This window comes from Anabas testudineus, chromosome 16 (genome assembly GCF_900324465.2).
Source record: "Anabas testudineus chromosome 16, fAnaTes1.2, whole genome shotgun sequence".
Taxonomy (NCBI): Eukaryota; Metazoa; Chordata; class Actinopteri; order Anabantiformes; family Anabantidae; genus Anabas; species Anabas testudineus.
The window spans coordinates 12,340,224-12,366,679 of record NC_046625.1 but is presented as its reverse complement, the minus strand read 5'-3'; the positions used below and the strand labels follow the sequence as shown (position 1 = coordinate 12,366,679).

The 26,456-nt window shown below is 40.6% G+C and overlaps 4 protein-coding genes across 7 annotated transcripts in view; 3 read left to right on the top strand and 1 right to left on the bottom strand.

The window, feature by feature from the left end:
• Positions 1–129: 129 nt before the first annotated feature.
• LOC113170848 lies at positions 130–1,291 on the top strand. Its single transcript, XM_026373126.1, has 2 exons — positions 130–391; positions 684–1,291. The coding sequence occupies exons 1-2, from the start codon at positions 302–304 to the stop codon at positions 1,218–1,220; spliced, it is 627 nt and encodes a 208-aa protein (XP_026228911.1). The 5' UTR covers positions 130–301; the 3' UTR covers positions 1,221–1,291.
• A 119-nt stretch (positions 1,292–1,410) lies between these two features.
• si:ch211-257p13.3 (kinesin-like protein KIFC3) lies at positions 1,411–11,922 on the top strand. 2 transcript variants are annotated; one of them, XM_026373125.1, is made up of 20 exons: positions 1,411–2,684; positions 2,852–2,953; positions 3,179–3,275; positions 3,436–3,593; positions 3,688–3,940; positions 5,988–6,160; positions 6,649–6,714; positions 6,916–7,053; positions 7,162–7,359; positions 7,557–7,730; positions 8,288–8,435; positions 8,542–8,672; positions 8,759–8,870; positions 8,948–9,129; positions 9,202–9,306; positions 9,414–9,544; positions 9,641–9,761; positions 9,837–9,966; positions 10,514–10,743; positions 10,846–11,922. In XM_026373125.1, the coding sequence occupies exons 2-20, from the start codon at positions 2,873–2,875 to the stop codon at positions 10,969–10,971; spliced, it is 2,754 nt and encodes a 917-aa protein (XP_026228910.1). In that variant the 5' UTR covers positions 1,411–2,684; positions 2,852–2,872; the 3' UTR covers positions 10,972–11,922. The 2 variants fall into 2 exon arrangements, with proteins under 2 accessions (XP_026228910.1, XP_026228909.1); XM_026373124.1 differs by having other exon boundaries at positions 2,852–2,974.
• A 339-nt stretch (positions 11,923–12,261) lies between these two features.
• ccdc12 (coiled-coil domain containing 12) lies at positions 12,262–19,375 on the bottom strand. Its single transcript, XM_026373503.2, has 7 exons — positions 19,241–19,375; positions 16,157–16,230; positions 13,752–13,831; positions 13,485–13,546; positions 13,374–13,408; positions 13,191–13,267; positions 12,262–12,625 (listed from the first exon to the last, which is right to left on the bottom strand). The coding sequence occupies exons 1-7, from the start codon at positions 19,322–19,324 to the stop codon at positions 12,546–12,548; spliced, it is 492 nt and encodes a 163-aa protein (XP_026229288.1). The 5' UTR covers positions 19,325–19,375; the 3' UTR covers positions 12,262–12,545.
• Positions 19,376–20,330: 955 nt separating this feature from the next.
• Positions 20,331–26,456, top strand: part of nbeal2 (neurobeachin-like 2) — a 30,037-nt gene continuing 23,911 nt past the window's right edge. For 2 of the 3 annotated variants that reach the window (XM_026370002.1, XM_026370000.1), the window contains exon 1: positions 20,331–20,885. In XM_026370002.1, coding sequence (XP_026225787.1) covers positions 20,811–20,885 — 75 coding nt within the window. In that variant the 5' untranslated portion in view covers positions 20,331–20,810. Of the gene's footprint in view, positions 20,886–26,040; positions 26,225–26,456 lie in introns of those variants that run through there. The other variant, XM_026370001.1, reaches the window with a different exon arrangement.

The following is a 26,456-nucleotide window of genomic DNA, read 5'->3' as shown; positions in this document are numbered from 1 at the left end:
TGTGCATGCATTTATTTCCAGTTTAAGTGAATCATAATCTTTCAGGTACAGTGACAGAGTTTACGGGCAACTGGAACGCATCTTTGCGAGCATGCGCATTGTGCAGGCCAGGGCTTGTCACGTGTCCAAACAATCGTGATGGTGTTCGTGCACAAAGTTTCCTCCGTGTTCAGATCTGCACCGACTTCCTAAAATAAAACACTCAAATTCAAATCACCGGGACTGTTGTTTTAGTTAACTTCAGACTCACGGTTTCCCCTTGCAACGGTAGTTTTTCCATCGTGGATGTTTTTCAGGACCCATGGACCCATGTGTGACGGAGACGATAACTTCATGCTGCAACACCTTTTTGTCTGCCACTGCTCTGCACTCCTCTTATAAACTGTTTAAGGTAAGGGTCGTTTACAGTAGTAATAGTGGATTTGAGCAATCAACTATTGATTGGACAACACAAAGAGTTATGTTACTTTCTCTCTGAGAAATTGTGATGGACATTTTCTTATAGACCAAATGATTATTAGTTAGTCGATAAATGCAAGCTACAATCGAAATAAACATTAGTTTCAGCCCTAGTGTCTTAGGTTTTCCTTTACAATATTTGATGTTTGTCAATGAATATAAGCATGGTTAATATTTCTACTTTGTAATCTTGCAGCTGTCTCTGCATTCACTTCTCTTTGCAGGACCACAGGGCTCCATCAGTAGGCCTCTTCTTGCTTGGACTCTCAGCAGCATTTAACATCTTACATCCTTCAAGTTCGTACTTAATCTCCCTACAGAAAGAAGCAGAGTGGGCTGCTGAGGTTCTGGCTCCAGCGTTGGTCTCTTTTGACTTTCTGTGGCTCAGCCAAGACCGCAACACAGCACATATTCTCCTGTGTGGCTCCTGCCTGCTGCTGGGACTGTGTGACTCGCTCTCAGGAGACACGCTCACAGTGCTGACTCGGTGCCTGGGCCTGTCCTCCCTATCATGCTGCCTTACAGTTTGCCTCTTTACCAGTAACGCTTTAGGGGCCCTGGGTGGTGTGGCCCTCAGTCTACCACTGCTTGTGATGCAGGTTAGACCAAACAGTTTTACTCCACTGGTTTCTCCCGCTGCCTCAGAAGGATTGATGGAGTGGCTATTGAAAGGGTCCATGTCCATAGGGTGCTGGGCCTCCACGCAGGCCCTCAGCAAATTCCTTCTGGATGTAACTGACCGACATAACATAGACATTTAGTTAAGCTGTGATCTGCATGATTGACTTATTAATTATGAGGATAAAATACAGACCATTCACTAGTCCTGTCAGATGTTTTTATAATTTAAAATGTATAAATACTGATGATTTGGGAATGCGTTTACATATTAAGGTGTAAGAACAAAGGTAATAATGAAGACTGCTCAGATGCGTATCATTACAATTGAACCAAGATCCATGATAACTTAAGACATTCGCATTTTCTCACATCTGTGTTGGAAATTTGTTTATTTTTACTGGAATTAATGATAGCTGCTTCACCCAGACCCCCATATCAACTTAATTTGCGCAGGAATATCAAGTGTTATGGGTGACATTTATTATACCATTCAATTGATGGTGAATTGTTATATTCTCCAATTTGGTGGGATATTGCCAGACATTTCTTGGATAGGCTAGGTGTGAACGTCCTGCACACATCTCCTGAGTAACAGTTTTAGTTTTTCCAATAACGTCCAGCTGCCTCAGAGTCTGGGTGCAACTCGTCCTGCAGCCTCAGCAGCATCACTGTTAAAATATCTGCAGTGGTGTAGGCTCTTACCTCATCCTGCCCATTTGATACTCATCACTGTACTTTTTTTTTATTATGTCCTCAGTATCTTTAATGTTATCTCAAATGATCTCATTTGTTTAACTTACCTCTACTTAAACAAGATGTGTGTACATTTTTGTGTGTTTACTGTGTTATCCTTCCATGATGTTGCTATTCATTACAGGGATTTGTAGTGGACACTGCATTTTCTCTCTCAGGACGTAAGAGTTGTGAGAAGCAGCCTCAGCAGTTTTTCTGCAGGATATGTACAAGCATATGCGTCAATGTGGGAAAATACCTTTGTCAGATTTCAGGGTGCAGGTGACCAGAGATGCAGTGTTTTCATTAAAATGAATAATTTATGTGCACATATGTGACTATGGAGTGCCAATATAGTTACAGTGCTGCCTGCACTCGTTTGTAATGACTAATTACAATAATAATAATAACTTTGTTTTTAAAAGGACAAAACTGTACTGAATAAATGTTCTGCAACTTCACGTTGCACTTCAAAGATCTCTTGGCTTATGTTCAACTATCCAGCCACTTGCACTTGATATGTCAGCAAGTTCATTGCACAATTCATTGTAAGCACCCGCCACATCTCACCCATTTTTGTGATGGGCTGTTGGTATCAGTGTCACCGCCCTCCAGTGAGTGTCCATACTGACATCTTACCAATGCAGCTGAACAGGAAACTGCCAGATGCAGCCTGTAGATGGAGCAAAGTGGAGAAGAGGAGGAGAAAGGGGAGGAGAGAGAGCCACACAGGAGCTGACACAGTGCTGGGATGCTGTTGCAGCTCTGAGAACAAGAGCTGCAGTTGCAGACAATATGGATGGAGTGTGAAAGGGGAATACAAATGACTAGAGCGACGGATTACCTTCACCGACAAGAAGATATGTGATAAGGTAAAGGATGAGGCATTTTAGTGTAATGGAATGGGGTGAGAGTTAGGTGCTGGTATGATTTGACCAGTTTTACTGTTAGTCATCATTTGATTCTCATTAAAACCTGAAGCTGAAAAAAGTCTTCTGCTTTTCTGCTGACAGAAATTGAAATGTTGTGTCATTTACAGGGACTCGTGGACGGCGTGGAGATGTACGCGTTCTACTCCCTTTTAGTCTACATCTTCTACACTGTTTTTAAGAAGGAGGAGGAGGAGGAAGCCTTGGAGGGGGTGTGTGGAGCTTCCTCAGATGTATGTCTAGCCATGTCCATCCTCAGGAATTCTTTGTTGGGAAATATGCATGTCTCACTTATTGTGCCACCTGAGAGTAAACAGTGATGTACAGATGTGTGTTCCATTGCATGCAGTTGTGTACCTGCTTATGTATGGAACATATATACAAGTACTTTGTGCATGTATTATTTTTCTGACCTTCCTGTATGATGCTTTGCTCAGGAGCCAGGACCTGTTTCCATGGAAACAGAGAGCAGAAGGAGAGATGGCCACACCCCCAAAATGGGAAAAAAGGCTTGTGCCCGGTTTAGCGAATCAAGTGAGTGCTCGAACAGCTTGTACAGCAAAAGGATGGTGTACGATGTTGAAAATATATGATAATGATCCTAATATTTATGATATGGGTAGTTTCTACTAATGGATTAATTAGTACATGCAATCCCTTACTCAATTGTTTACATTGACTTCTTGTCATCAAGGCAGTAGCAGTGACAGTGATGAATTGTCTCTGAGTGACGAAGAAGATGAAGATGGCCCCAACATCCCAGCATGCACTCCTCTGGCTTCCTTTTTGTCCTTTAAACAGGAGGCTGAGAAGAGAAGGGCCTCACAAGTTCACGTAGAAACAACAGGAAAGGTAGGGAAAGTGTGTCATCGCCTACGTGACTTATTTGCCTGATTTCTGAGTCCTGCAGTGGTACTGAACTTTGTGTACTGTCTGTACTACTCAGTTGGCAGAGTCTCCCCTGGTAGCAGTAATGTCCCACTTGCTGAGCTTTCTGGAGCAGTACTCCCACTTCCAGCAGCTGCAGCAGCAGGCCGACCAGTACCGGGTCCAGCTGAAGCGGCACCGCGTTCAGCACCGCCGCCAGATGAAGGCCCTGAGAGCCTCGTACCGTCAGCGCCTCAGAGACAAGAGCAGCATTATCAGCAGCCTGGAGGAGGCCATCAGCCAGCAGCAGACCCCCAGCCCACTGAGCGAGGGTGAGGGAGGAGGTGTGATGATGGGGGAGGAGAGAGGAAAAAGAGATGGGGGGAGGGTGAAATTAAGGTGCAGAAAGGATGGGTTTACATTTCAAGGTGGTGATAAGGGGCTAGGAGGACAGAGGGAAATAGAGGTCAAAGGACTGTTTTAATAATCAAGTGGATTGGCCAGTGTGAAAGGAGCAGAAACACAGTTACACACTAAAGGTAGATTTATGATATGAGACTCCACATTGAATTAGATCATCAGTATTAGCTCCTCCAGTCAGTCTCCAGAGCTCTTACATTCAGTATGTGCACTGTAAAAGAAATGGATTTTGTAATAGAACTTAATAGATATGTGAATTATTCACACTTTCATTTATAGTGGTAGAAATCAAGTCATTTTCAATGACTGTGAAAAAATGTGAATAGACTTGAGAAGAAAATCAAAGCGATAGCAGGGAGCAAGTTCTTATATTATGGGAGTTTTAAAGAGTGTATGTTTCCACTTTCATATGGTTTTCTGTTTATGGCATAAGCAAGATTTTCTTTTTCAACCAGGCGCACACTGTACATCTTTTTATAGAACAGCACATTCATCAACAGAGGCAGATTGATTAGATTTATGTGGGTGTTTGGGAGGGAAGTTTGCAGTAGTGATGTCACACAGGCCAGACTAACACTGCACAACTGCGGCTGACCTCAATGCTTTCAATGTTTATATCTGGTGTATCTCAGACTCAACCTGTTGGTTGTTTGACCTCAGAGAGAAGGCAGACGGATAAACTCAACCACCGTCACTATGTGCTTATACAGCATGTTAACAAGTGCATGACTGGACAGATCACATCCATGACTTCAGCCTGATACTGCTTCGGTAAAATATATTAGTATATACAATAAGATGTATGATTAAAGGACTGGATTAAATGCATCTCAGTGTGTAGGTGTGTTCAAGTGGAGGATGTCATGCACACACGCAGTCAGTAGCTGTATAACAAAGAGTTATGAACACGTGGCAACAGTCTTGGGTACTTGGATAGTGACTCTGTGGCTTTTGGTCTTGAATAAAACATGGATGTGAGAGCTGGTTTATTTCTTGCATATGCACTTACAAGGTCTGGCACATGTAAGGCATCACGTGTACTCGTGTTAAGACTAAAAATAGCCAGGGGTCCACGTCCCAGTGTTACAAGGCTGTTGGATTTGTTTGTTTGTTGTAGCGCAGCATGCAGGAGTAAGTGACCGAGAGTTTCTTTGATGTGTGAGATTTCCATCACTAGGATCATTCGTCTGTTTTGTGTTCGACTATTCAGCATTTGATATTTTAGCCTGAATCACTGCTGATCTCAATCTCACTTTTTGTCTGTATCATCATGTTTTACAGATAAAGAAAATACATTTTTAGGCCATTTCAGGCTGCAGTTTTATAATTTGCTAAAGCAGATCATAGACTTTTAATGTTTCACATCTCTATCAGCAATGCTGATGCACAGCTTAAGCCTCTCTACTTGTTTTTCTTTCTGGCACCACCAACTCTCACTGCACCATTGTGACACAGCAAACCTTACACAGCATGCTGATTAGCATAAGACTCTATGAGGCCATGAAAATCAAAAGTGAGAGATCCTGATAAATCATTGAGCAAGAGAAAAACTAACTGAAATGCTGTCTGGTTCACCCTAGGACAATGGGGGAGTGACGGCAGGCTGTTGCATCTATTAATGTAAAACTTGGTTCTACGTTTGAGCCGAGCTCCACGTGAGGCCCAGATACAGCAGGTCTTAAAAATTTGATTCAAGACTTGAGAGTGGAAACATGACAACGATAATGTTCAACTAACTGCAGTGCACAGTGTGTGTGTGTGTGTGTGAGTGTGTGAGTGTGAGAAAGTGCATACTTAATGTTCATGAATATTAAACACACTCAAGCGTTAAAACTTAAACATACACGTCAGATGGAGTAGAGTATGATGGCTGGAACTACTTCTATCTGGCCTGATATGAATATGAGTCCATTATGGTGACGAAGATGCTGATGATAATTCTCTTTTTATGTGCTCCAGGTGAATCCAGCAGTGATGCAGGGACACAAGCTGGGGTTCACAGGCTGGTGGAGTCTCTGAATGGCCTGCAGGGCGAGAGGAGTAAACTGAGAGGCGAGCTCCGCCTGCTTCACTCCCAGCTGGAGCAAAAAGAAAGAGACAGACACTCTCGTATACAGGCATTTCAACAGCAGGTAGGCAGCTGCATTTTAGCTCCCATATGCTGTTTAGTATTCATTTTTGAAAAAAGAGTGAAACTATAAATAATAATAATAATAATAATAATAATATTAATAATAATAATAATAATAATTGAAGAAGAAGAAGTATAGAGGAATAGATGTTGTAACATTTCCAGCTGTTGTACAAACACATTTTAATGCATATTTCCTAAACATAGTATGCATGCCAGGTGTCATGTTATTGTGCTTATATCTGTTGTTGCTTTTTTATGCTGCTGTGTAATGCACATCCTCTGCTGCCATTTTGTCCAGGTCTTTCTTGCAAAAGAGATGTTAAACAGATTAAAGGTTAACAAAGTACAAGGTTAAACAAAAAAATCTAAAATAACACAATTATTTAACTTTATATTGTGATAAGAATAATGTAATCACATAGAGAGTTAAGCATCTGTATTTAATTTAAACTGTTGTAATAAAGTTATACTTCGTTTCTTACACAGATTGATGAGCTAAAGAGTTGCATAGAAGACCGTGAGGAGGAGCTGTCAAGACTGAGAACTGCCACTGTAAGTGCTGCAAACTATTCATTTAATTATCCATCAAGTCTTTGTCACTCCTAATGTCAACAGCCACTGAAACAAATGACAAACAATGATCCGTAATTATATATTCATGATGACGAATGCTCATCTACAAGTATGACTAGATACTGTATGTGACATTTTATTTGTTATGCTGGAACACAGTCTGATTTTCTGTGTTCTCAGGGGGCCACGGACTCAGAGAAGCGTGTGCTTTGTCTGACAGCAGAGAATGAGACTCTGAAGCAAAGCTTGAGTGTTACCCAAGGTCTTCTGCAGCAGCTGTCATCCATCCCCTCCCAGTCCAGCACCATGCTCATCAAGGTGAGATGCAGGAGCACAGCTGACAGCTGAACGGATGTGCTACAGAGACCATTAGTAACTGCAAACACAAACACTTGTTAATTGACTTATTTTAATATGCTCTGGTAGGAGAATGAGGACCTCCGCAGCAGAGTGCAGCAGCTGGAGATCTGCTTACAGCAACGTGCTGAACAAATGTCACGACTGGAGCGACAGAGTGAACAGAGCGAGTGGAGGAGAGGAGAGGAGCTGAGGAAACGAGAGGACAGAGTGAGAGAGCTGCAGCTGGAATTGGACAGAGAGAGAGGCAAAGAGCCAGTGGTGAAGGTAATTCAAATGTGAAGTGTTTTTTTATAGGTTTGAAGATTTGGATTTCGAGATTTGTCAAACAGAAACACACCAACATTAGCGATAAAGGAGAAACAAGGTGTAGAGTGAATGAACAATACACATCACTCCTTATTTGTATTAATAGTTTTCAGAGGAGATTACTTTAATCAGATGTGTTTTTGTTCCTGTGTTAGTATGTCACCCAGACTGTGGAGGTGGAATCACCTGCCACATTAAAGCACCTGTCTAAAGCCAGACAGAGGAACGAGCTGCTGTCTGAAAAGCTGTCCAGTCAGAACGAACGGTGCAAACAGCTGGAGGAACAAATCAGAAAGTCGGATGAATACAGCTGCAATCTGCAGCACAAGGTAACCAAGACTTCACCATAAAATAGGCTTTGAACTGGACAGTGGCACACACACATATGTACACACAGTCAGATTAAAGTGATTTTAACATGCTGGAGAAAAAACTTGGGTGATATGACCTGTGTATTTACAAATTGGTTAATTGTTCTACACCAGTATTTGAGCATATCCCAGTCATACCCTATGCTTTACAAAATCAATCTTAAGGTGAACCATCTCTAATCTTAAAGTGGGCAATCATTTTCCATATTAATCCATTAGTACACTAAAAACTGCTGGCTGCTGGCTGCTGGCTGTAAATCCCTGAAGATCCATGTCCTGCCATCAGCTCTGATTAAAAAATCAAAGAGACAGAATTCACAGAGTCATGAGGGGGAAATACCTCCCACTCTGTTTAGAGAACAGATGATGAAAGGACTGCAGAAATAGGAGGTTTCTACTTTACTGTAATCTCGATGAATTTAATTGACAAATGATCTCATTACACAGATGAGCCTGCACAGATTGCATCAGTGGAGCTGACAGATTGACAAAACACTGTGCCGAACTTTTTACAGATTGCAGCGTACGAGCGAGAAATCAGTAAACTGAGAGAGGAGCTGCTGAAAGAGATCGGCCACTTGGAGGAGAGGAAGGATGAGGCCGTGAAGGCCGCTGCCAGCTGCTCGGCTGAACACTTTCAGAACCTGCAGGATCAATTCTTCGGTGAGTTTAAAGTAACTGAACCTCCAGAAAAAGAAACATTTCTTTTTGCACACAAGAACATCAAGTGAAACAAAACTATCTTTGATTGAGTTTTTCTCATTCTCAGGCCTGCAGAAGCGTCTGACAGCACTCCCACCGACTTTGCGCTCCATGAAGACAGACTACGCCAGCTTGAGGAGCCAGGTTCGAAACTTCTCCGAGTTTTATGGCTCAGCTATAAATGAAGCAAAAAAACAGGTAAGCAGTCTGAGTCCCCTGTTTTTATGGAGGATGATGACTCCTAAATCAACACGGTTACTAAAGAGTTTTATGTGTGCTGGCAGATTTCAGCAGCTATCAGTGAGATGTCTGAAGCCAACAAAGATCTTCTGGAAAAGTACAGGAAGGAGGTGGCGCTGCGCAGGAAGTACCATGAGCAGCTGGTGGAGCTTAAAGGTGTGGACAGATGAAGAAACAAAATCCACTGCAGAACAAAAACCTGCAGTATCACTAACTGGACTCTTTCTTTTTAGGTAACATCCGTGTGCTGTGCCGCGTGAAGCCCGTGCTGAAGGAGGACCAGCGTGAGGAGGGCCAGTCTGTGGTGGTGACGACAGACCCCAACAACGAGTCCTCTCTCACCGTGCTGAGCAAAGGAAAGGGTCGCATCTTTGAACTGGACAAGGTCTTCCATCCTCAGGCAACACAGGAAGAGGTAGTGAAAACTAACAATCAAAGGAGGAAATGTTGTAAGAAGACAAACTCTAACTGCGCTTGCTTTCACCAGGTCTTCCAGGAAATTGAACCACTTGTGACATCCTGCATTGATGGCTACCATGTCTGCATATTTGCCTACGGACAGACTGGCTCTGGAAAAACCTACACCATGGAGGTATAATAACTATTTTACCGCATTATTGGAGCCAAAGAATGATTACATATCAGTGCAGATATCGTGTGCACATTATAGGATGCAGGCTAAGTATCATTTAATTTCAGGGTAGCGTGGAAAACCCAGGCATCAACCAGCGAGCCCTGAAATATCTCTTCAGTGAGATTGAGGAGAGGAAGGACATGTGGTCGTACACAGTCACCGTCAGCTCTGTGGAGATCTACAACGAGGTGCTAAGGTTAGCGGTGTTTGCCTTTGGACAGGCTTTCAGCCTGAAACATCATAATGTAGAGTTACAATAAAGTGGCTGTCTTGTTGTTTGTGTTTTTCTCAGAGACCTGTTGAGTAAGGATGGAGAGAAACTGGACATAAAGATCAACCCAGACGGAACAGGACAGCTGCACGTGCCGGGTCTCAGGGTCATGGAAGTCAAGAGCTTTCAGCACATTAAAAAGGTAACAGAGGTTTACAAACTGTTGATTTGTGTTTTATTTAGTACTTTTAAAACCAATACTCTTGTGTTTTACCAGATTTTAGCTACAGCCCGAAGGAACAGGATCACTTTTGGCACTCAGATGAACCAGCACAGCTCCCGCTCTCATGCTCTGCTCTGTATCACCATTCAGGGAACTGACCTCGCCACGGGGTCCAAAACCACCGGTCAGTTAAGCACACGTTGTATGTGAAAAGTGTTTCAAATGACATTTTTAAAGTTGCTACAGTAAATTCAAATCCAGTGGTGGAATGTATTGTACTTATTATAGTATTGAGGGTATTTCTTTTTCTGCTTCTTGATACCTAGATTTCACTACATGTCAGAGGTGTATGTCGCACTTTTGTTTATTTATTTGATAACTATAGTTACTAGTTACTTTTTAGATTCAGATTAATCATACGAATTACAGTATAATCATAAGAATGTATTTGTCCCTGGTCTAGCGTTCATAAGTGCAGGATAAAGTGATCCAAATCAGTTTTCAAATCATTGGATTAAAATCACTTTATCATCAAAACAATGTAAAAGATTGGTAAATAAGCTCCATTTTTACCAGCACACATGAACACAACAGTAATTATAATCCAGTAATATCTCATTAATTAATGTAATATGGGCATAAGGATTAATTTTACTTTTTACTTTTTACATGAGGGTGCAGACAGTGTTTAATTTTTTAAACATTACTCTGAATTTAATTCCTCTCTTCAGGCAAGTTGAACCTCGTGGATCTGGCTGGTTCGGAGAGGGTTTGGAAGTCTGGTGCAGAGGGAGAAAGGCTGAAGGAAGCCCAGAATATTAACCGCTCTCTTCTGGCTTTGGGGGATGTAATTCAGGCACTGAGGGCTCGGCAGACTCACATCCCTTTCAGGAACTCCCGCCTTACGTACTTATTACAAGACTCACTGGGCAAAGGCAGCAAGACTGTCATGGTGGTACAGGTAAGATTACTTTTCCAGATTTCTAGATTTCCAATTTTTATTTGCATGATGGGAGATATACTGTATAAGTAGACTTATTTTATTTCAACCTCTCCACTAAAGGTGTCTGCTCTGGAGAGTAATGTGGGAGAGACATTGTGCTCACTGAAGTTTGCTCAGAGGGTGTGCAAGGTGGAATTGGGTCCTGCAGCCAGGAAGATTGAATCTGGTGGAGGACAGTGCGACTGACATCCCTGAATCACCAGAGAGCCACGAATGCATCAGTCAGATTATCACGCACCCTGCCAACCAATCTTAATGCCACAGTTTCAGCAAGCTCAACAGCAATCCTGTTCAAGGGCTAAATCTGTGGAGGTCTGTGTGGCACCAAAATGCCAAGGTATTGACAATACTGGCCTCCTTGCTTCTGACAAGTAACCTTTTATGAATAGCTAAATTGCATGCAGGAGTATGTATTCTTGCAGTCTGGGTGCCAAACCAACCTCGGATTTTTCTGCAGCATACAGTTTGATGCTTCCTTGAATTATAATATCTCAGTTTTGTTGTATTAAATACCAAACTCAAGGATTTAGCATATCCTCAGTGATCATCAGTGTTAAGTGTAGCGTTGTGTTCAGAGGTTTAGTAAGCATCCAGAACCAAAATATCAACACTTCAGTTTCTGCAGTATTACCATCTTGCTATAAATGTCTGTAGTTTGTGAGCTTCATCTACAGTGTTGCTTTTTCTGAAGGCTGTAGTGTGTAGAAGACTATTTACCATTTCAACGACACTCAACATAAGTCACATATTGGTGTAGTTTTTTGTGAATCTAGAAAAGCAGTGATTGAATGTTTTTTTAATTTCTGTTTAAAGCTTTGTCTAATTTGTCTTTTGGGGAAAGAAAAGCTATTGAAGGAACCAGGAGGCCTTGTGCTAGAATGTTAATGAACTGTGCAATATCCTCCTTAACAAGGAGACAGTTTGGGCCTATACAGACAGATGATGCACTTTACTGTGTAAGGAATGTTTCAGGTTTTTAGGTGCTTGCCATAGATATCACTTCTTAATGTCCAACCAAAAACTGCGTATCTGCTCATCTTTGTTCTATATATCACTCATTGGATCAAAACTAACTTTTGATTCAAGTGTAGCAAAACATGTTGCAGTACCTACCATAGGGGTCACTTATTTATGATTAGAAAGTCAATTTTCAGATGATTTTCTGAATAAATATGACATTTAAAAAGTGTATTTTTGCAGGGCATGTTTTTTGGATATGATCGCATTTATCTTATATTAAGCTATTTTATTGTTTATTTATTATGGTTTTTTTTTCCACCCACAATTTAGTCATTAGGCAGACACTATGCAAAGCAACTTATAAGTGAGGTACAAGTCAGAAGCTCTCAACTAATGGAGGTAGACCACAGCTGGAATTTAAACCAGTCTCCCATATGGTGGGCGGTGATCCAGCCTCCCACATATCATGATCGCAGATTAAATACACAAACTACACAAAAAATAAACAGGCAGTCGCAAAATTCACATTATTTTACTTGAGAATATAAAAAAATTACAAAATATGAATTTTTACATTAACAACTACATTTACAGAATGTACTACTACATATTCATATGTATAATACATCAATACAAGGTAGAACACACAAAAGCAAAACTTGACTCCCTGCAGAAGTTAAAGCAACCATGTCTCTGAGCACAACACAGTTGGGACAGTACAGTCCAAGTAAAGTCAGGATATCCATGTGTGGTTCCACTCATTCACTGTAGTCTCCTTTTTTTCTTGTCATATCTTGGATTCAGTCCGAGTCTCCCTCCTCTGCTTTTACTGCTCCTACTGCTCCAGCTAATTCCTCCTCACTGCCTCGCAGACGATCCCCTGGACAGACACAAACACACACAGTCAATCCGATTAATTCATTCACTGCATCCTTCAGTCACAAGTTAAACATGCACCACTGACTTAATGTAGAGGAAATCTTTAAAGTAATACAAATCAATATCTTTTATTTGCTTCAACATGTGGGTGTAGTGTTGTCTGAGGCTGTATAGAAGGCAAAGAACCAAACTGAACAGGAGTGACTGGTGTATACCACTCTAAATTTAATGTGGAGTCAATATTTAACTAAGTATCTTGACTGAGTTATTATGCGTACTCATTAACAAAAATATGGCTGCCTGAACTCGTTATGCAGGTAAATAAATTCAATGAGTAACCTCATGGGGAGAACCATGAGCTAAACCTATTTTGCTCTCTCCTGAACGCTCATGTCTATTTTTAGAAATTGGATCATTCATCAGTGGAGAAATCACAACACTGATGTTATCAGACAGCTTCAAGCCTCCGTGGAGTCTGGAAACCACAAAGCAATTAGCCTCATAATTCAAGCCTAGCTCAGCCACAGTTGTCTGAAACAGTGAAACATAAAATAAAAACTACTGACGGATGAGTTCAGCGATGGCTCTCTGTGTTCTTCTCTCCAACTTCTCCAGTTTCTTTGCAACGTCACGCTTTAGATCCCTAGATCCAGAATCACAATGAAAGGACAATGTCAGAGACAAATTATCTTTGACTGATGTCCTTATGCACCACACAGGGCTGACGGTACTTTTCAAAAAGGTCTTACCAGTCTGGTTTTCTTGGGGCGAGGTTGGCCAAATCCTGACAAAAAAGAAAATAGGTGAATAACAGCAACAGCTAAAACAATAAATGAACATTTATACTGAACATTACTCACCACTTCCTCAATAATGGGCTCTGGATTGGCTGCCTCCAACTGGTCTTTTACTTTATCTTCAACTGCAAACAAATGAAATTCAGTCATAAGTGACATGAAGTGATAATAACTGGAGTCAGTGAACACTACTCAAAAGGCCATACTGACCTTCCTGGAGGCCATTTCAACGAAATATGTCAACAGCACAACTGTTGATATATTTCAACTAAACGTAACTGTCTGAGTTAATGTTTTTTCAACGCTTGTTTATGATTGAGGGGTTCTAACCTGACGCTGGTTTGGCTTTGGGCACCTGTCTCTCCTTCAGCTCTTCATCCTCTGGAGTGTAATTCCTGAGCTTCAGCTCTCTGAGGACAAACATTTGTGTAATGTGAGTAACGTGAGTCAACCTTTGTAGCATAATTCCAATGTTAATAATGTAAACATTAGTGCAATATTACAACATAGCATTTTTAGCCCACCCTCTTGTAACAGCCCAGCAGGTGGCAGTGTAGGCCAATATTTTCCACTAGAGTTTAGTGAGAATAAAAGGCCATCTGCAAATCCTGCACAGCTGCACAGCTAATGTCTAAGAGGTTGGGTATAATGTCCCTCTTTATTCCTATGAACACGTCTGATTAAGATGTTCCACCTGCTCGTGGACACTGAGTCGAGGAGAGCAGCAAACAGCTGAGGAATGCTTTCCTTGATGTCGACTTATGCAGTCTTTCATCACGTCTCTACATGGAGGAATTCTTGGCAAGCTTTAGCAGACATCTCTGCAAATTATAAAGAAAGTCCAGGGGTTGAGGTACACTATTGTCTGAACAAGCCTGGACTAAGAACATTATCAGCTGTTCTAAGCTTAACACGGATTTGTGATGAAGCTCGGGAGGTGCACTCTTTATACATTCATCACGCCCTTGCTGCCAACAGACAGACCTATCCCTTGTATGGGCATGGGCAAGAATGCTAGTCATGTTCTGCCTGTAACTGAGGTCCACTCTTAGTTCACACATGTCTCTCTCTGCCTCCTGTTTCTGTGGGGGAATATGTCGTTCTTTCCTTCTCACCATTAACCTCAATTATCAGGCCATTTGCACTATATTGTCCCCGAAAAGGTCTGCAATCTAATTTCTGTATGTCAACAGGCTCCTAAGTATGATGACAAAAAAGCCACTGCGTTGCATATATAGTGAAGTGAAATTTATAAAGCAATTCAATCAGGACTTAAACTGAAACACTGGCACTATAATAAAACTAATGTAACAGACAAAGCTAAGTGACAGCAGTGGTTTTCAGAAATGAAAACCTAGGGCTTTAATTTATCACATTTAGTAACAACAAAGGTTATTAAAGGCATAGTAATGACCTAAAAGTTTCAAGTTGTTGTTTTAGGAGAATTAACATCCAGATAAAATTGAATTGCAATCTTATAATCCTAATCCTCCTCCAGAAAAGTGTAGATATTCCTGCGTTCCAAGGTTGACACTTATTTTTTTATTAATTTAGTCCTTTTCTTGATGAGTCTAAACTTTTAGAGTGCGTTTATACATTTCCACAAACATGATGTTGCATCAAAGGAACCAGTGACAAATTCAGAGCACTGACCCAAAAGAGGCCCTCTCAAAATATTTAGAGGGAACTATGAGTGAGGAGGAGGCACAGCAGAGGGTTCAAATGTTTACACCAATATCAAGCTACCTGCCCCGTTCACCTGAATAAAAATAACTCCAGCCTTTTCACATACAAGTGAGCCCCTGAGATTGTCAGTAATAACATTTAATGACGTGATGCTTTATGAAATGTATTTTGACTTATACGCTACTTCCAAGAATATCTACTTCATACATCTTTAAAAAGTAACACACCTAACCAGTTCTAACAGGACAAGCTGCACCGAGCAGTTGTCGCCTTTTGTTAAATAAACATGGAAGCACAATGGACTGGGAGATGAAAAACCTTCTGAACAAGGTCAATTTATTTTGACATCCTAAACTTGTTGATCTTTTATCAAGTTACACAACACTAATAGTAGGACAACCATGTAAACACGTTAGCATGTTTTGGTGTGTCTTGGTTTGGCAATTTGATCTCAAATTTGATCTCTCTTGTGAGTCATTTGAGATGACTCACGAGACACACTACACCTTTTTGACTTGGCAACACACATGTAGAAACAAAAAAAAAAAATCACAAGTACACAGATCTTTTCTCTCTTCACAGACAAATGTCTAAGTTAGGCTCTTAAACTCTGTTGCTATTTTCATTCTCATGAGAGAGAACTGTTGGACTGGAGGAAATACAGCGGCACTCCCTCAGCGCAGTCATTAAATATAAACAATGGAAAAAAGGTCCTGCAAGACAGGAAAGATGGCTGCTCCTTCCTACCGGCTAACTCACCAAGTTGACTGAGCTGCAGGATATTTGAGCAGTTAATAGCATGAGACTGTGATCCAGCCCAGTGTAAACACTGTATCTCATGACCTGCACACACACATACACAAGAAGATGGTGTTCAGATAAAGGGCAGATAAATGCTCTGACGAGTACTTCCATATCTGTTTCAGTTCTGTTTGTGCAGCTTAAAAAGCCTCACCTAAAAGGCGCAAGCAGATGTAAGCAGTGGTTGAAGAGACCATTACATACTTTCATTAAAGATATGACAAAAAATAGTGGTGTGATGAACTAACCTGTGCCTTTCCTCCACAGCCTCCTCTAGTGAAGCTTTTTTATTCTCTGGCTCCCCATCTTCCTGCTCTCGCCCCTGTCAGAAGATCATAATAGAGATTTAAATTGTTAAAAACAAACTGAATTTACTATGTTGTTGTCACAACAAAAACATATAGCCAACAAAATGATTCCCAAAAGGTCTGTCATAGCATAGGTATGCATCAGTCCATACACATACACACTAGGAAACATTTGCATTGGAAAACAACACAATCTGTTTTTTGTGCATAATTTGAGAGTCAAATAACAAATGAAAATTTTTAGCTTGATCTTTTCTGACATTGTGCTATTTAGGAGGCACATTTTGAGAACTTTGAGAATTAAGCTAACAAAATCTGGACCATGAGATCACCTATTGTTCCCAGTTGAGCTGTAACAACAAAATAAATAACATATTTTCTGAACAAGAACAGCCATTCAGACTGTGGCCAACACTAAACTGTATACGTGTAACAGCTGGGTAAACAAATGATGTAACAGGTGTGCAGAAATTCATAAAAACAATTGTAACCCCAAGTGAAAAGTTGTAACAAAGCATATCAAAACTCTCCCATCTTACATTTTCCTGAAGAGGCTTCCTTTCCACCTGCTAGAACAATTCAGCTGACTGACTCATTCTTGAAGAGCAGCAGAAAAGGAAAACAGCACCATGCTTCAGGAATGTCAACATTCATTTATCAAACATTGCTATCCAAGCCAGTATGCTTCTGTTCAGAACTGGCTAAGTGAAACACATTCTGGTTCAACTGCTAAAGCAGTGGCTTGTACACTGAACAGAGCTTCCTGTTCAAGATAAATTAATATTCAGAACTGAAAGATTGTCAATGCTGAGCAGAATTGGTGTGTTATGTTTAAATGGTTCAGCAGCAGCTGTATTGAGGAACAACTGAAACCACTGTGCAACAACTTGCTCTTAAGCTAAATATGTGGACTTACTGTTGCATCAGTCACCCCCGTTATTAAAAACTCAGCCATTTGATGGCAGCTTAAATGGCTGTAATAAGTTCTGACCAGTATGAGAAAGACGATGTGACGAAGATGTTTTTTCTTTCAGAAACTTGGACAAAAACAGTATTGTCAAATTGTCTGGATAGAATATAAAAAATTTTTTTGCTTGTTTTATTTGTTCAAACTAATTCTAGAGGGTAAATAAGTTTTGTGGTTCGCTGGTGATTATGACTATAGTCGTAACTGTGCTTCAACTGTTATGATTCGGATTGTCTATATTAACTCATTATGGTTAAAAACTATATGAATTATTCAGTAAGGCTGTAGGCAGAAAGGTGGTGTACAATTACTGTACAGTACACCACCCTTCACCCACCCACAGCTAGGCCGGCTCCAGCATCCCAATGACCTACAGTTCACTGTCACCGCAGGTGATCTACAGCTCTGGCTAACTACAGAGTGTTTCATATAGTGTTTAACCATCATCAGCTGTTCAATCAACCTCAGCATACGGTACAGGATATGTTAACTAACTGTGGTCATCTTGCTACAGTGCTGTAATATGTCTCAGCTATCATGGGGTGAAAACAAAACAAAACAAAACAAAAACTTTTCTACTCTTTCATTCTCACATCTCTTGAAACAGAAACACTTTTTCGATAGCACTTTGCTTTGATGTTGCTTCTTCTTGACTTAGATTTTTTTGCTTGCCTTGTTCCTCACTTGTAAGTCGCTTTGGATAAAAGCGTCTGCTAAATTACTAAATGTAAATGAAAACCAGGGACAGCCTGCAAAGGTCGTTGCATATCTCAGATCTGTAGTCTGTTATGTAGATCCCTAATTAGACTGGACTTTAACTATGTCTACGGATCAGACTGATAAATCCCTATGATCCAAACAGTAAGTCCAGTTTGGTTATGTGTAAGTTAATACACTGTTACTGCATTTACACAACAACAGATGTGTTAGGGGAGAACACAGACATAACAACATGAAAAAAATGTATTTGTTGCTAATTAATCCTTTTAAAAGCGCCCTGACAGGATACATAGGTGCTCGGCCATCATGACATAGCAGGTACAGTCAGAAGCATGAACTGAAGCACAGACACGTCTGTAGTCACAGACCACAGCACCATTTTACATCTGAGACCTACAGTGACCTGCAGGCTGTACACTTCTTTCATCCAGGCACAACTGGGATTGGCCCCAGGTGTCTGTGTTATTCACTGTAGCTGCAGGTGATGTGCCACTCTGTTTAACTCTACTAAATGGTTCATATAGTGTTTATTCATACTGGGCCATAATCCCAGGTACTGCCATCCAGTGCCACAAGCTTATAAGTCTTGAGAGCTTGCTAGCTCCTTTAGCTTACTGTCTCCATCTCGCTGAGTTACAGTGGTACCACAGCTAAGGGTGAACCCACTCGGTGTAGCCACAGCCAGCGGGGGTCTAGTGCACGATATGAGCCATACTATCAGAATAAATGGATATGGACCAGAAATAATCTAAAACTATTAAAGGTAACAAAATAACTATTTCTAGAGAAGGCAAAAGTAGGTCTGAAAAAGTTTCAGTTTAGAGGCACAACCTTATGTGGACTTGTGGCCTTTGTTTGATAACCGTAGCTCCTTGGATAAACCCTGTAATAACCTCAACATCAACGAATCGCAGGGATGTTGTAAACGAGACATGGAGCTTAGCTGAAATATAAGCAGCTATCATATAACCTTTGATAAGCTGCGCGACATCCAGTTCAATTAAATTTACATTATTTGTGTGTGAGGTTCATGCACGTTTGTTTCTCAAAGTAGCTACAACTTATGACCTTTAACTACAAAAGAAACATGTAAATCTTAAGCATTATTAAACTACATGTTAACTAATACAAATTAAAAATCAAAAGTTAAGTTAAAACTTTATTCCCTAACAACATATCAACAAAGCAACGAACTAAGGTTTTGATTCATTTAAGCTAACGACTGAACGAATATGCTAGCTAACGTTAGCCACAAGCTAACCGAGACAAAATGATATGGTTTCTCCAGGCTACGTCGTACTTATAATAAACCAAACATCGCCAGACACGAAACTTACATGAAGTTGTTTGTCTCTTAGCGCCTTTAGCCTCTCTTTTCTCTTCAGGGCTTGCTCCTGAAGTGACCCAACATTTTTCTCCATATTTACCGCGACACGCTACTCGGTTCTCTCTGAACTCTATTAATCATCCTGATGGAGGTTGTAAAACCGACCGTCGAGCACATCGATTGCAGTGGCCTTCTGCCTTATCATGTAATATTTATTAGTTTTTTTCCTTTCATTATTTCATCAATCACCATTATTTTGGTCGCGCAAATTAAATATGTACAAATATATGAGTAGATAAATTATAAATATCTATATATATGTATTATAAAATGTTATTATTAATGTATACAGGTAGGTTTATATCAATGCCCTGTAACACATTTACATTAAATTGCAATCAATTAAATAATTAATTAGGATAGGAAAAACATCAACTGTAAAGACAATTTGGAAATTACTACTAAAAACATCCAATAATTCTCATATGTTAATTCATCTTTTCTTCACATTCCAATTTAACTCTTTATATGCTACTGTACATTTTGAATTGAGTATACACAGAAGTTGTTTGGTTATTTCCTCATGCGTTACTACATACTCATCTGTGTAGTGCCATATTTACAAACGCATGGGGTTTAATGTTTACTGGTTTATTGATCTTCATCATTAATATAATGTGCAATAATCATTTACTGCAGATAGCTACAGCATGAGAAACCCTTAGGAAAAGCTTACAGTCTGATTTACAGTTGTGTTTGTGGCTTTATGTTATCAGGAGCTGCTGGAGTAACAACTTCATTTTGCAGAAATTGCACAAGAAGCTGTTGCTCTGAAGAATTTGATCATTTAAATATAAGTTGTCCCTCTGTACAGCTGCTACCTGCTTTGATCTTTAAAATCTTTTCTGAAAAAAGGTTTTATATCAATTAGACAGTATATCTGTGTTAATACATGTAGGTAGACTTCTCAACTCCCCTCTGACAGTTATAGGAGTCCTCTGGTTGGCTGTTTCTGTGCATTTGTGTGTGTGTCTTTAAGAATATCAGCCTACCTGTGAGCATAATCTACAGCCAACTGTATTCCTGTCCCTCTTAATAGAGTGAGACACCAGTCGATGCCAATTTGCAGCTCGTCAGACAGGACTGTACATATCCACTGATGAATCAACATGGGCAGAGCAGTGTAATTGTTGCTCTCGAGCGGATGCTGTGTGTCGCTTCCGTGGGAACTCTCTCCAGTAGGAATCAGACAGCAACAAGCTCGCTCTAAATGCGGACATGGGTGTTTCTCCAGACACGCATTTCCACGCATTTCTGTTCCTGGTCTTGCCATTTCGGCGGTGATCGAAACGTGGACACGTTCGCACCTTCGCGCTTTGGCCCGTTCACGGCCACTCTGGGAAGTTTGCGCGTCGAGGCACGGAGCACTTGAGCGTGGTTTTACATTTTTTTTGCAGGAATGGTTCACAAGAGGGTGCCGCGTCCTCCTGCCTCTAGGAAACAAGTTCAAACAGCACTGGCGTGGACCATGCTGAGCACTTTGATGGTTTTTTAAAAAAAAAAGAAAAGAAAGGGAGATCATGAGCAACCACAAGGGCGGTGGAATGGCATCGAAGGAAAGACTGTACGAGCTGTGGATGTTATATTACACAAAGGTGAGTGCGAGAGCGGAAGAGCAGACGGTGACACCTGTTGTTGCAGCAGCAGCAGCAGCAGCAGCAGCAGCTGCAGGTCCTCTGCCTAAAAGTTTCAAACATGACCTGGCGACACGAGCTGTAGCTGCTGCAGCCGCGTTTGTTGTTGTCCTGCCTTTACGAGGAAGTCGCCAGTTTGTGTTTGTGCAGTAGCTGTTTTGTTTACCTAGAGGTAGAGGCTGCCCTGTTGCACGCTGGAGAAGAAAACCCCACGTCTTATCACGCGATTGTGTCATTAAACCATTTAACCTTTTGAAATCAGTTGGTGATAAGAGTGGTTATCAGGACGCTTAATGAAGTGTGCGGGATCCTGTACCTGCGGAGCAGGTGCGCTGGCAGACTACTTCCTGTTCTTCTTGTCTGTCCTCAGTTAATGGAGTTTATACATCATGTAGCCTGTGTTATTGTTCAACAAATCACCATATCCTCAGTCAACTCATCCTTTTTAATGCTTTTGCTTCCAGCTGTATTACTTTATGGATAAACTATGTACTTAGAAACTATATTCTATTATCTCCAGTGTGAAAACCTAACCTAATTTGGCAGTTTTGTGTGGTACTTTGTCTCAGCTGTTCCCCCCCCCCCCCATGTGAGTGTGACTTGCATCTCATTCCTCTCCTCTTGTTCATCAAAGAGCAATGTCATGGCAATGATGATGAAACAAATTAATAGCAAGCATTCATTGCAAACACTTCCACGCCATGTTGTAGGAATAAGACAGTTTGGCAGTGAATAAATTAAGCATTATTATTTAATGTGTTTGCAATCTGCTGCCATGCCCGAGGACAGAGAAAACAAGAAGAGACTTTATTCCCAGTTTGCATGCAGTGTGTGTTCACTGTGGTGTATTATCATCATGGCAGATCTTAAAGGGCTGCAATCCTGGAAAAGATAAATCATACAGGCATGGTGAGGAATATAGTAGAATTTAAAGTATAAGTGATAAGGTTTTGTATAAGACTAGTCTTATTCTCAAGCCAGGAAACAATCTGGGAAAGAGATTAAAGAGGGCAAAAGTCAAAGCTGGAGTAAGCGTTGACCAAAGTGAGCAAGTGTGTCTTCTCCATAGCATTTACTATTAAAGTGGTTATTGTGGTCACTTTGGGCTGATCCCAGAGGAAGTGTGTAACTTGTAATCCACCCTGTTACTTCTCCTCTGGGCTGCTTCTGTTACACTAGTTTTGCAAAATGTTCCTGGTTAGGCAACAAACAAAACCAGTTTGTGTGTGTGTGTGTGTGTTTGTCTGTCCTGAATCTGACTGTGACAGCTGTCTAGCATCTCTATGTGTGAGACCACTTCCTTATTAAGTTGCCTCTTGGCTCTCTTCTTACAGTTGCCCTCAAGGCTCAAAGAACAAATGACACATATATTTCTAAGCTTGCTTGGAAGTGGATTTCGCATGTGTTCAAATAGCCTGCACTTATTGCCAAGCTGCGGCGAGGGACAGCAAAGGAAAAGGATTTAGTTGAGCCTAGTATTAAACGTCACCACCTGATGTGACTCAGAGGTAAACAATGAGCTGCGTAAAGGTAGCAGAACCACTTCATCTGCTTCCTCTATAGGCACCAATAGACAGTGGACACATCAGATCTTCACCTCGCAGACCTTGTTTTCTTATTCGTCACACATCAAGGACAATTGTGTATTAGTCATATTGAACAAAAAAACTGACTATCAGATAAATAGACTTTTTGTTCATGCTGTAAACAACGAAGCTAAAACGTGTGTCTTGTTGCTGTTATTATTTTTCCTCATATGTATCCATATGAGTTCTGCATTTATCAGTTTGAACATGTGGAGAAAGAGACGGTTTCCATATACATTTGCTCAAAATTTTAGTAAACTCTTTAATAGATTATGCGAGTTTTCAAAATACAGTATAATAAAGCCGTGATGAATCATAACAATTAATTCCAACGTTTTTCGAGTACATATCTCAGCAAATCATTCTGTATTTACGAAACTCGTCCAGGCTTGTCAGTGATAAAGGAGCTCTGCTTCCTCCAATTGTGTAAGAAATCGCACACCCCTTACAAGACATTTTAAATCATCTAAGCTTCATTACTAAAATGCTGATCCTGCTTTATCTTTTAGTAAAGATGATCCCAAATAAGTTATCTTCATTTTATATTGTATGTCTTGTTTGCTAAAACAGATACAACATGCACTGGTGTTGACTGTACTGACAGTGTAACCAGGCAATGTTTGTGTGCTAAATGCTTTTTTGGTCTTTAGGATTTCGCGGGTACATGTGTTAAAAGCATGTTAAGCCATGCTTTCTGCTCATCAAGACAATAGGTGCTGGAGTTAAAACCAGCTTTACAGGCATGCTGCAAGGCGCTGTAGCTATTATCTGAGAATGTTTTCCAGACCGTCATGAAATCCTCATGCCTGACAGGTATGGACATAGAAGAGTCTGATCTCATCACTCAGGGAGTGACTTAACTTGTTGCTTCATGTCTGAAGATACCCAAAATGTATTGCTTTTGGATGTGTACTACATTTTCCCCTAGTCATATATTTCAAAACAGTTTTGTCAGTTATGTTGCATTACTTCTCAAGAGTAGTATGTCTGCAACTAATAATTATATATTTTTTAATCATTATCAAAACCATCAAGTCAGTTCTCTGAACTTTCATAATGCAAATTTGCCTTTATGTGAAAACAAATAATTATTTTATTTTAAACTAAGCTATTTGACAAAACAAGCAATTTGAAGCTATTAACTTTGAAGCTTTTCAAAACTTTCACAATTTGACATTGTACAGAACACAAATTCAGAAATTTAAACAACACATATTTAAATCTACATCATACAACTTTTGGGAATCAGCTTAGCAGCAGTCTGACACTCCACCCAGCCACCCAGCCTCCCACTCCCTGCTCAAATAGACTTCCCCACACCCTGCTCAGCAGTTTCAGTATTAGTGTTTTGAAATTACAGTAATTAGGAATACTACAAAACTTACCAGTCTCGGAGAAACAATTGACCTTCGCTGATTGGTCACAAGAGCAAGTCTTGCTCTGAAACCCCTTTGAACAGGATATCTGCAGAATAGTCTGCACTGCTGCCAGGTTGTTCAGTTACTCTTGAGTCACAGGAACCTGTGACAGCACCTCTCCATTTTTAAATATGCTGTATAGCATCTTTTATTAATGAAAATCTTTATTTAAGTAACCATACATTCAGACAAAACTGATAAAGCTGCTATGCACATGAGCTTGTGTCTGCACAGTGTGTCTTCTTCCTAGAGATAACTTACCAGACAGACACACAAGTAAAAACCTTTCAATTTGACATAACGTTGAATAGAAATGAAGAACAAGAGGCAAGTGACATCCTTTCTAGCCTCTAAATATCAGTGTGGAAATGGTGAGATGTCAGGCTGGTAGAGAAATGGTCTGTGATTATTCTGTGATCATTAGCTTGAGATAGTGTTGTAGGGACTAATTAAACCCTGTAGTGGTAGAGATGGACCACAGTGACACTCTGATTGCCACCCCTCGACGCAGCTGTGAAACCACCTCCCCGACTTCCAGTGAGAACAGAGCAAGTCAAATTTCCCATGCAGTCTGTCACCCTCTTACATTATAGTCCCAAGTGTTCATGCTACGATGCACATCAGCATACTGCAGTGATACAGCAACAGCAAAGACAACCATCCCTGCAGCTCGCTATGACTGTCCTGTGAGCCCTGTGATTGAAGTCCCTCGTGCACCTCGATCTCCCCTGTTTACCAACAGAAGTGCCAACCAGGAAAATCAAAGTGCTCTTTGCTTTCACTTGTGCAGGAAGCCGGAGCGAAGCAGAATGCCAAGCAGCAGAGAGCGGCACAGCTGCTCGGCCATGTGCAGAGAAAACCGTGATAAATGAAATGTTTATTGGGGCTGATACCTCACGGTTAAAGTGTCTTCAATTTTCTTTTTTTGCAGTTATTGAGTTGGTTGCTCTGGGTGATGCTGAGGGAAACACTGATGAAACTGAAATGAAAAGCATATGGATTTCTTGAGAGGTGTTGATCAATTGTAATTTAGTGAGGGATGTTTTTTAAAGACTTTTTAAGAGCAGAGACATAAAGCAGAGCGCTACCAGGTGTTTGCTATAAAAACATTCAGCATTTCCTCTTGTTTTACTTTTTATTAGAAAACCAGTATCACTTCCTGTCTGTAATCAGTTTTTTGTTATATTCTAAAAACGTACCTATTACACCCAGTTTCAGTCTATTTTAACAACCCGCTCGGGTACCTGCACTTTACTCCGCATAAACTGGAACGCAAAGCTTCATTGCTACTTGTGTTTGAAAATGAAGTCTGTTGTCACGGCCTGCAGAGCTGCATATCAGTATAATCCAAACCATCTCATTTAAGTCCTTATTGTTACTGTGAATTCAATACAGCAAAATTACAACATAAGTTACATTTTGCCGTGCAAAGTGACGTTATTTAGAGTGTCATTGTAAAAAGTTGATGCTAGGGAAGACTCATTCAGTTACTGTATGTTCTGTTGGGAAGTGAAAAGCAGGAGAGGCATTGCCTATATTTCTTTGTCCTTGCCTCTCCTACTCAAGTTTAAAATACCTGATTGTCCAGATGTCGAATGCACGACACAATAGGCTGTTCAGTTTCCTGTTTGCACAGTGTATTTTTACAGTATATACAGTGTTCATGTAGTTGTTGACGTCATTTTGTAGTTGATTTTTTCAATAACTTGCTAATCACATTTAGTTTTAAAGCTTGAGTGACAAGGTGAATGGAAACACGCTAAGGTTTCTCCATCTAGAAATGATGTGTTCATTATATTCTGACATGAATTGCTTCATCTCCTCACATCTTATGTCTGTGTCGGCTCTTATACAACTCAGCAATGCGTATCCCAATAGTGAAAACTGAATTTCAGTCTTTCTCCTCTCCGCTTTGTTGTGTTTATATTTAGAAAGCATGAATGCAGTCCAGGCGTTTCATTGTTGCTGTGGGAAGTTTTCATAGAGGCCGCTGTCATATGTGCTCAAAACAAGCAGCAGAGCCAAAAGAGGAAGGGGTTTGACGAGCAACCAGTGTATGAAGGAAATAAGCTTTGCTTATAGTGACATGTCATTTCCTGGTTGCTTGCTTGATGTTGGAAGACAAGTAGTGAGCAGGTCAGACGTGTGTGCTGGTGTTTAGAGTGATGTGCAGCTGCTGGGCTGCTGACTGTGGAATTTACTGAAGGCTCATCTGAGACTGGGTTCGCAAGAACCTGGCACCCTGCTCAGCTGCAGACAATGAGAGATGGACTGGCTCATAAGTCAATGCCAGTTGGTAACGTACATTTAAAATTAATGCAGCATTAGAAAAGAAATGGCTGAACAGTGTTTTTCGTTTCCTTTTCAGGATTACATTTAGTACAGGAGTTGTAAAAATTAGCTACACATGAGACGTGCACTGAGTTCTAACTTACACCGTAGGCACAGTATGCATGAAGATTATATCCCAGTGCAGCTTTGAACACAACCCACTTTAGCTGCAGCTCTCAACACAAGCTGCTCAGTTT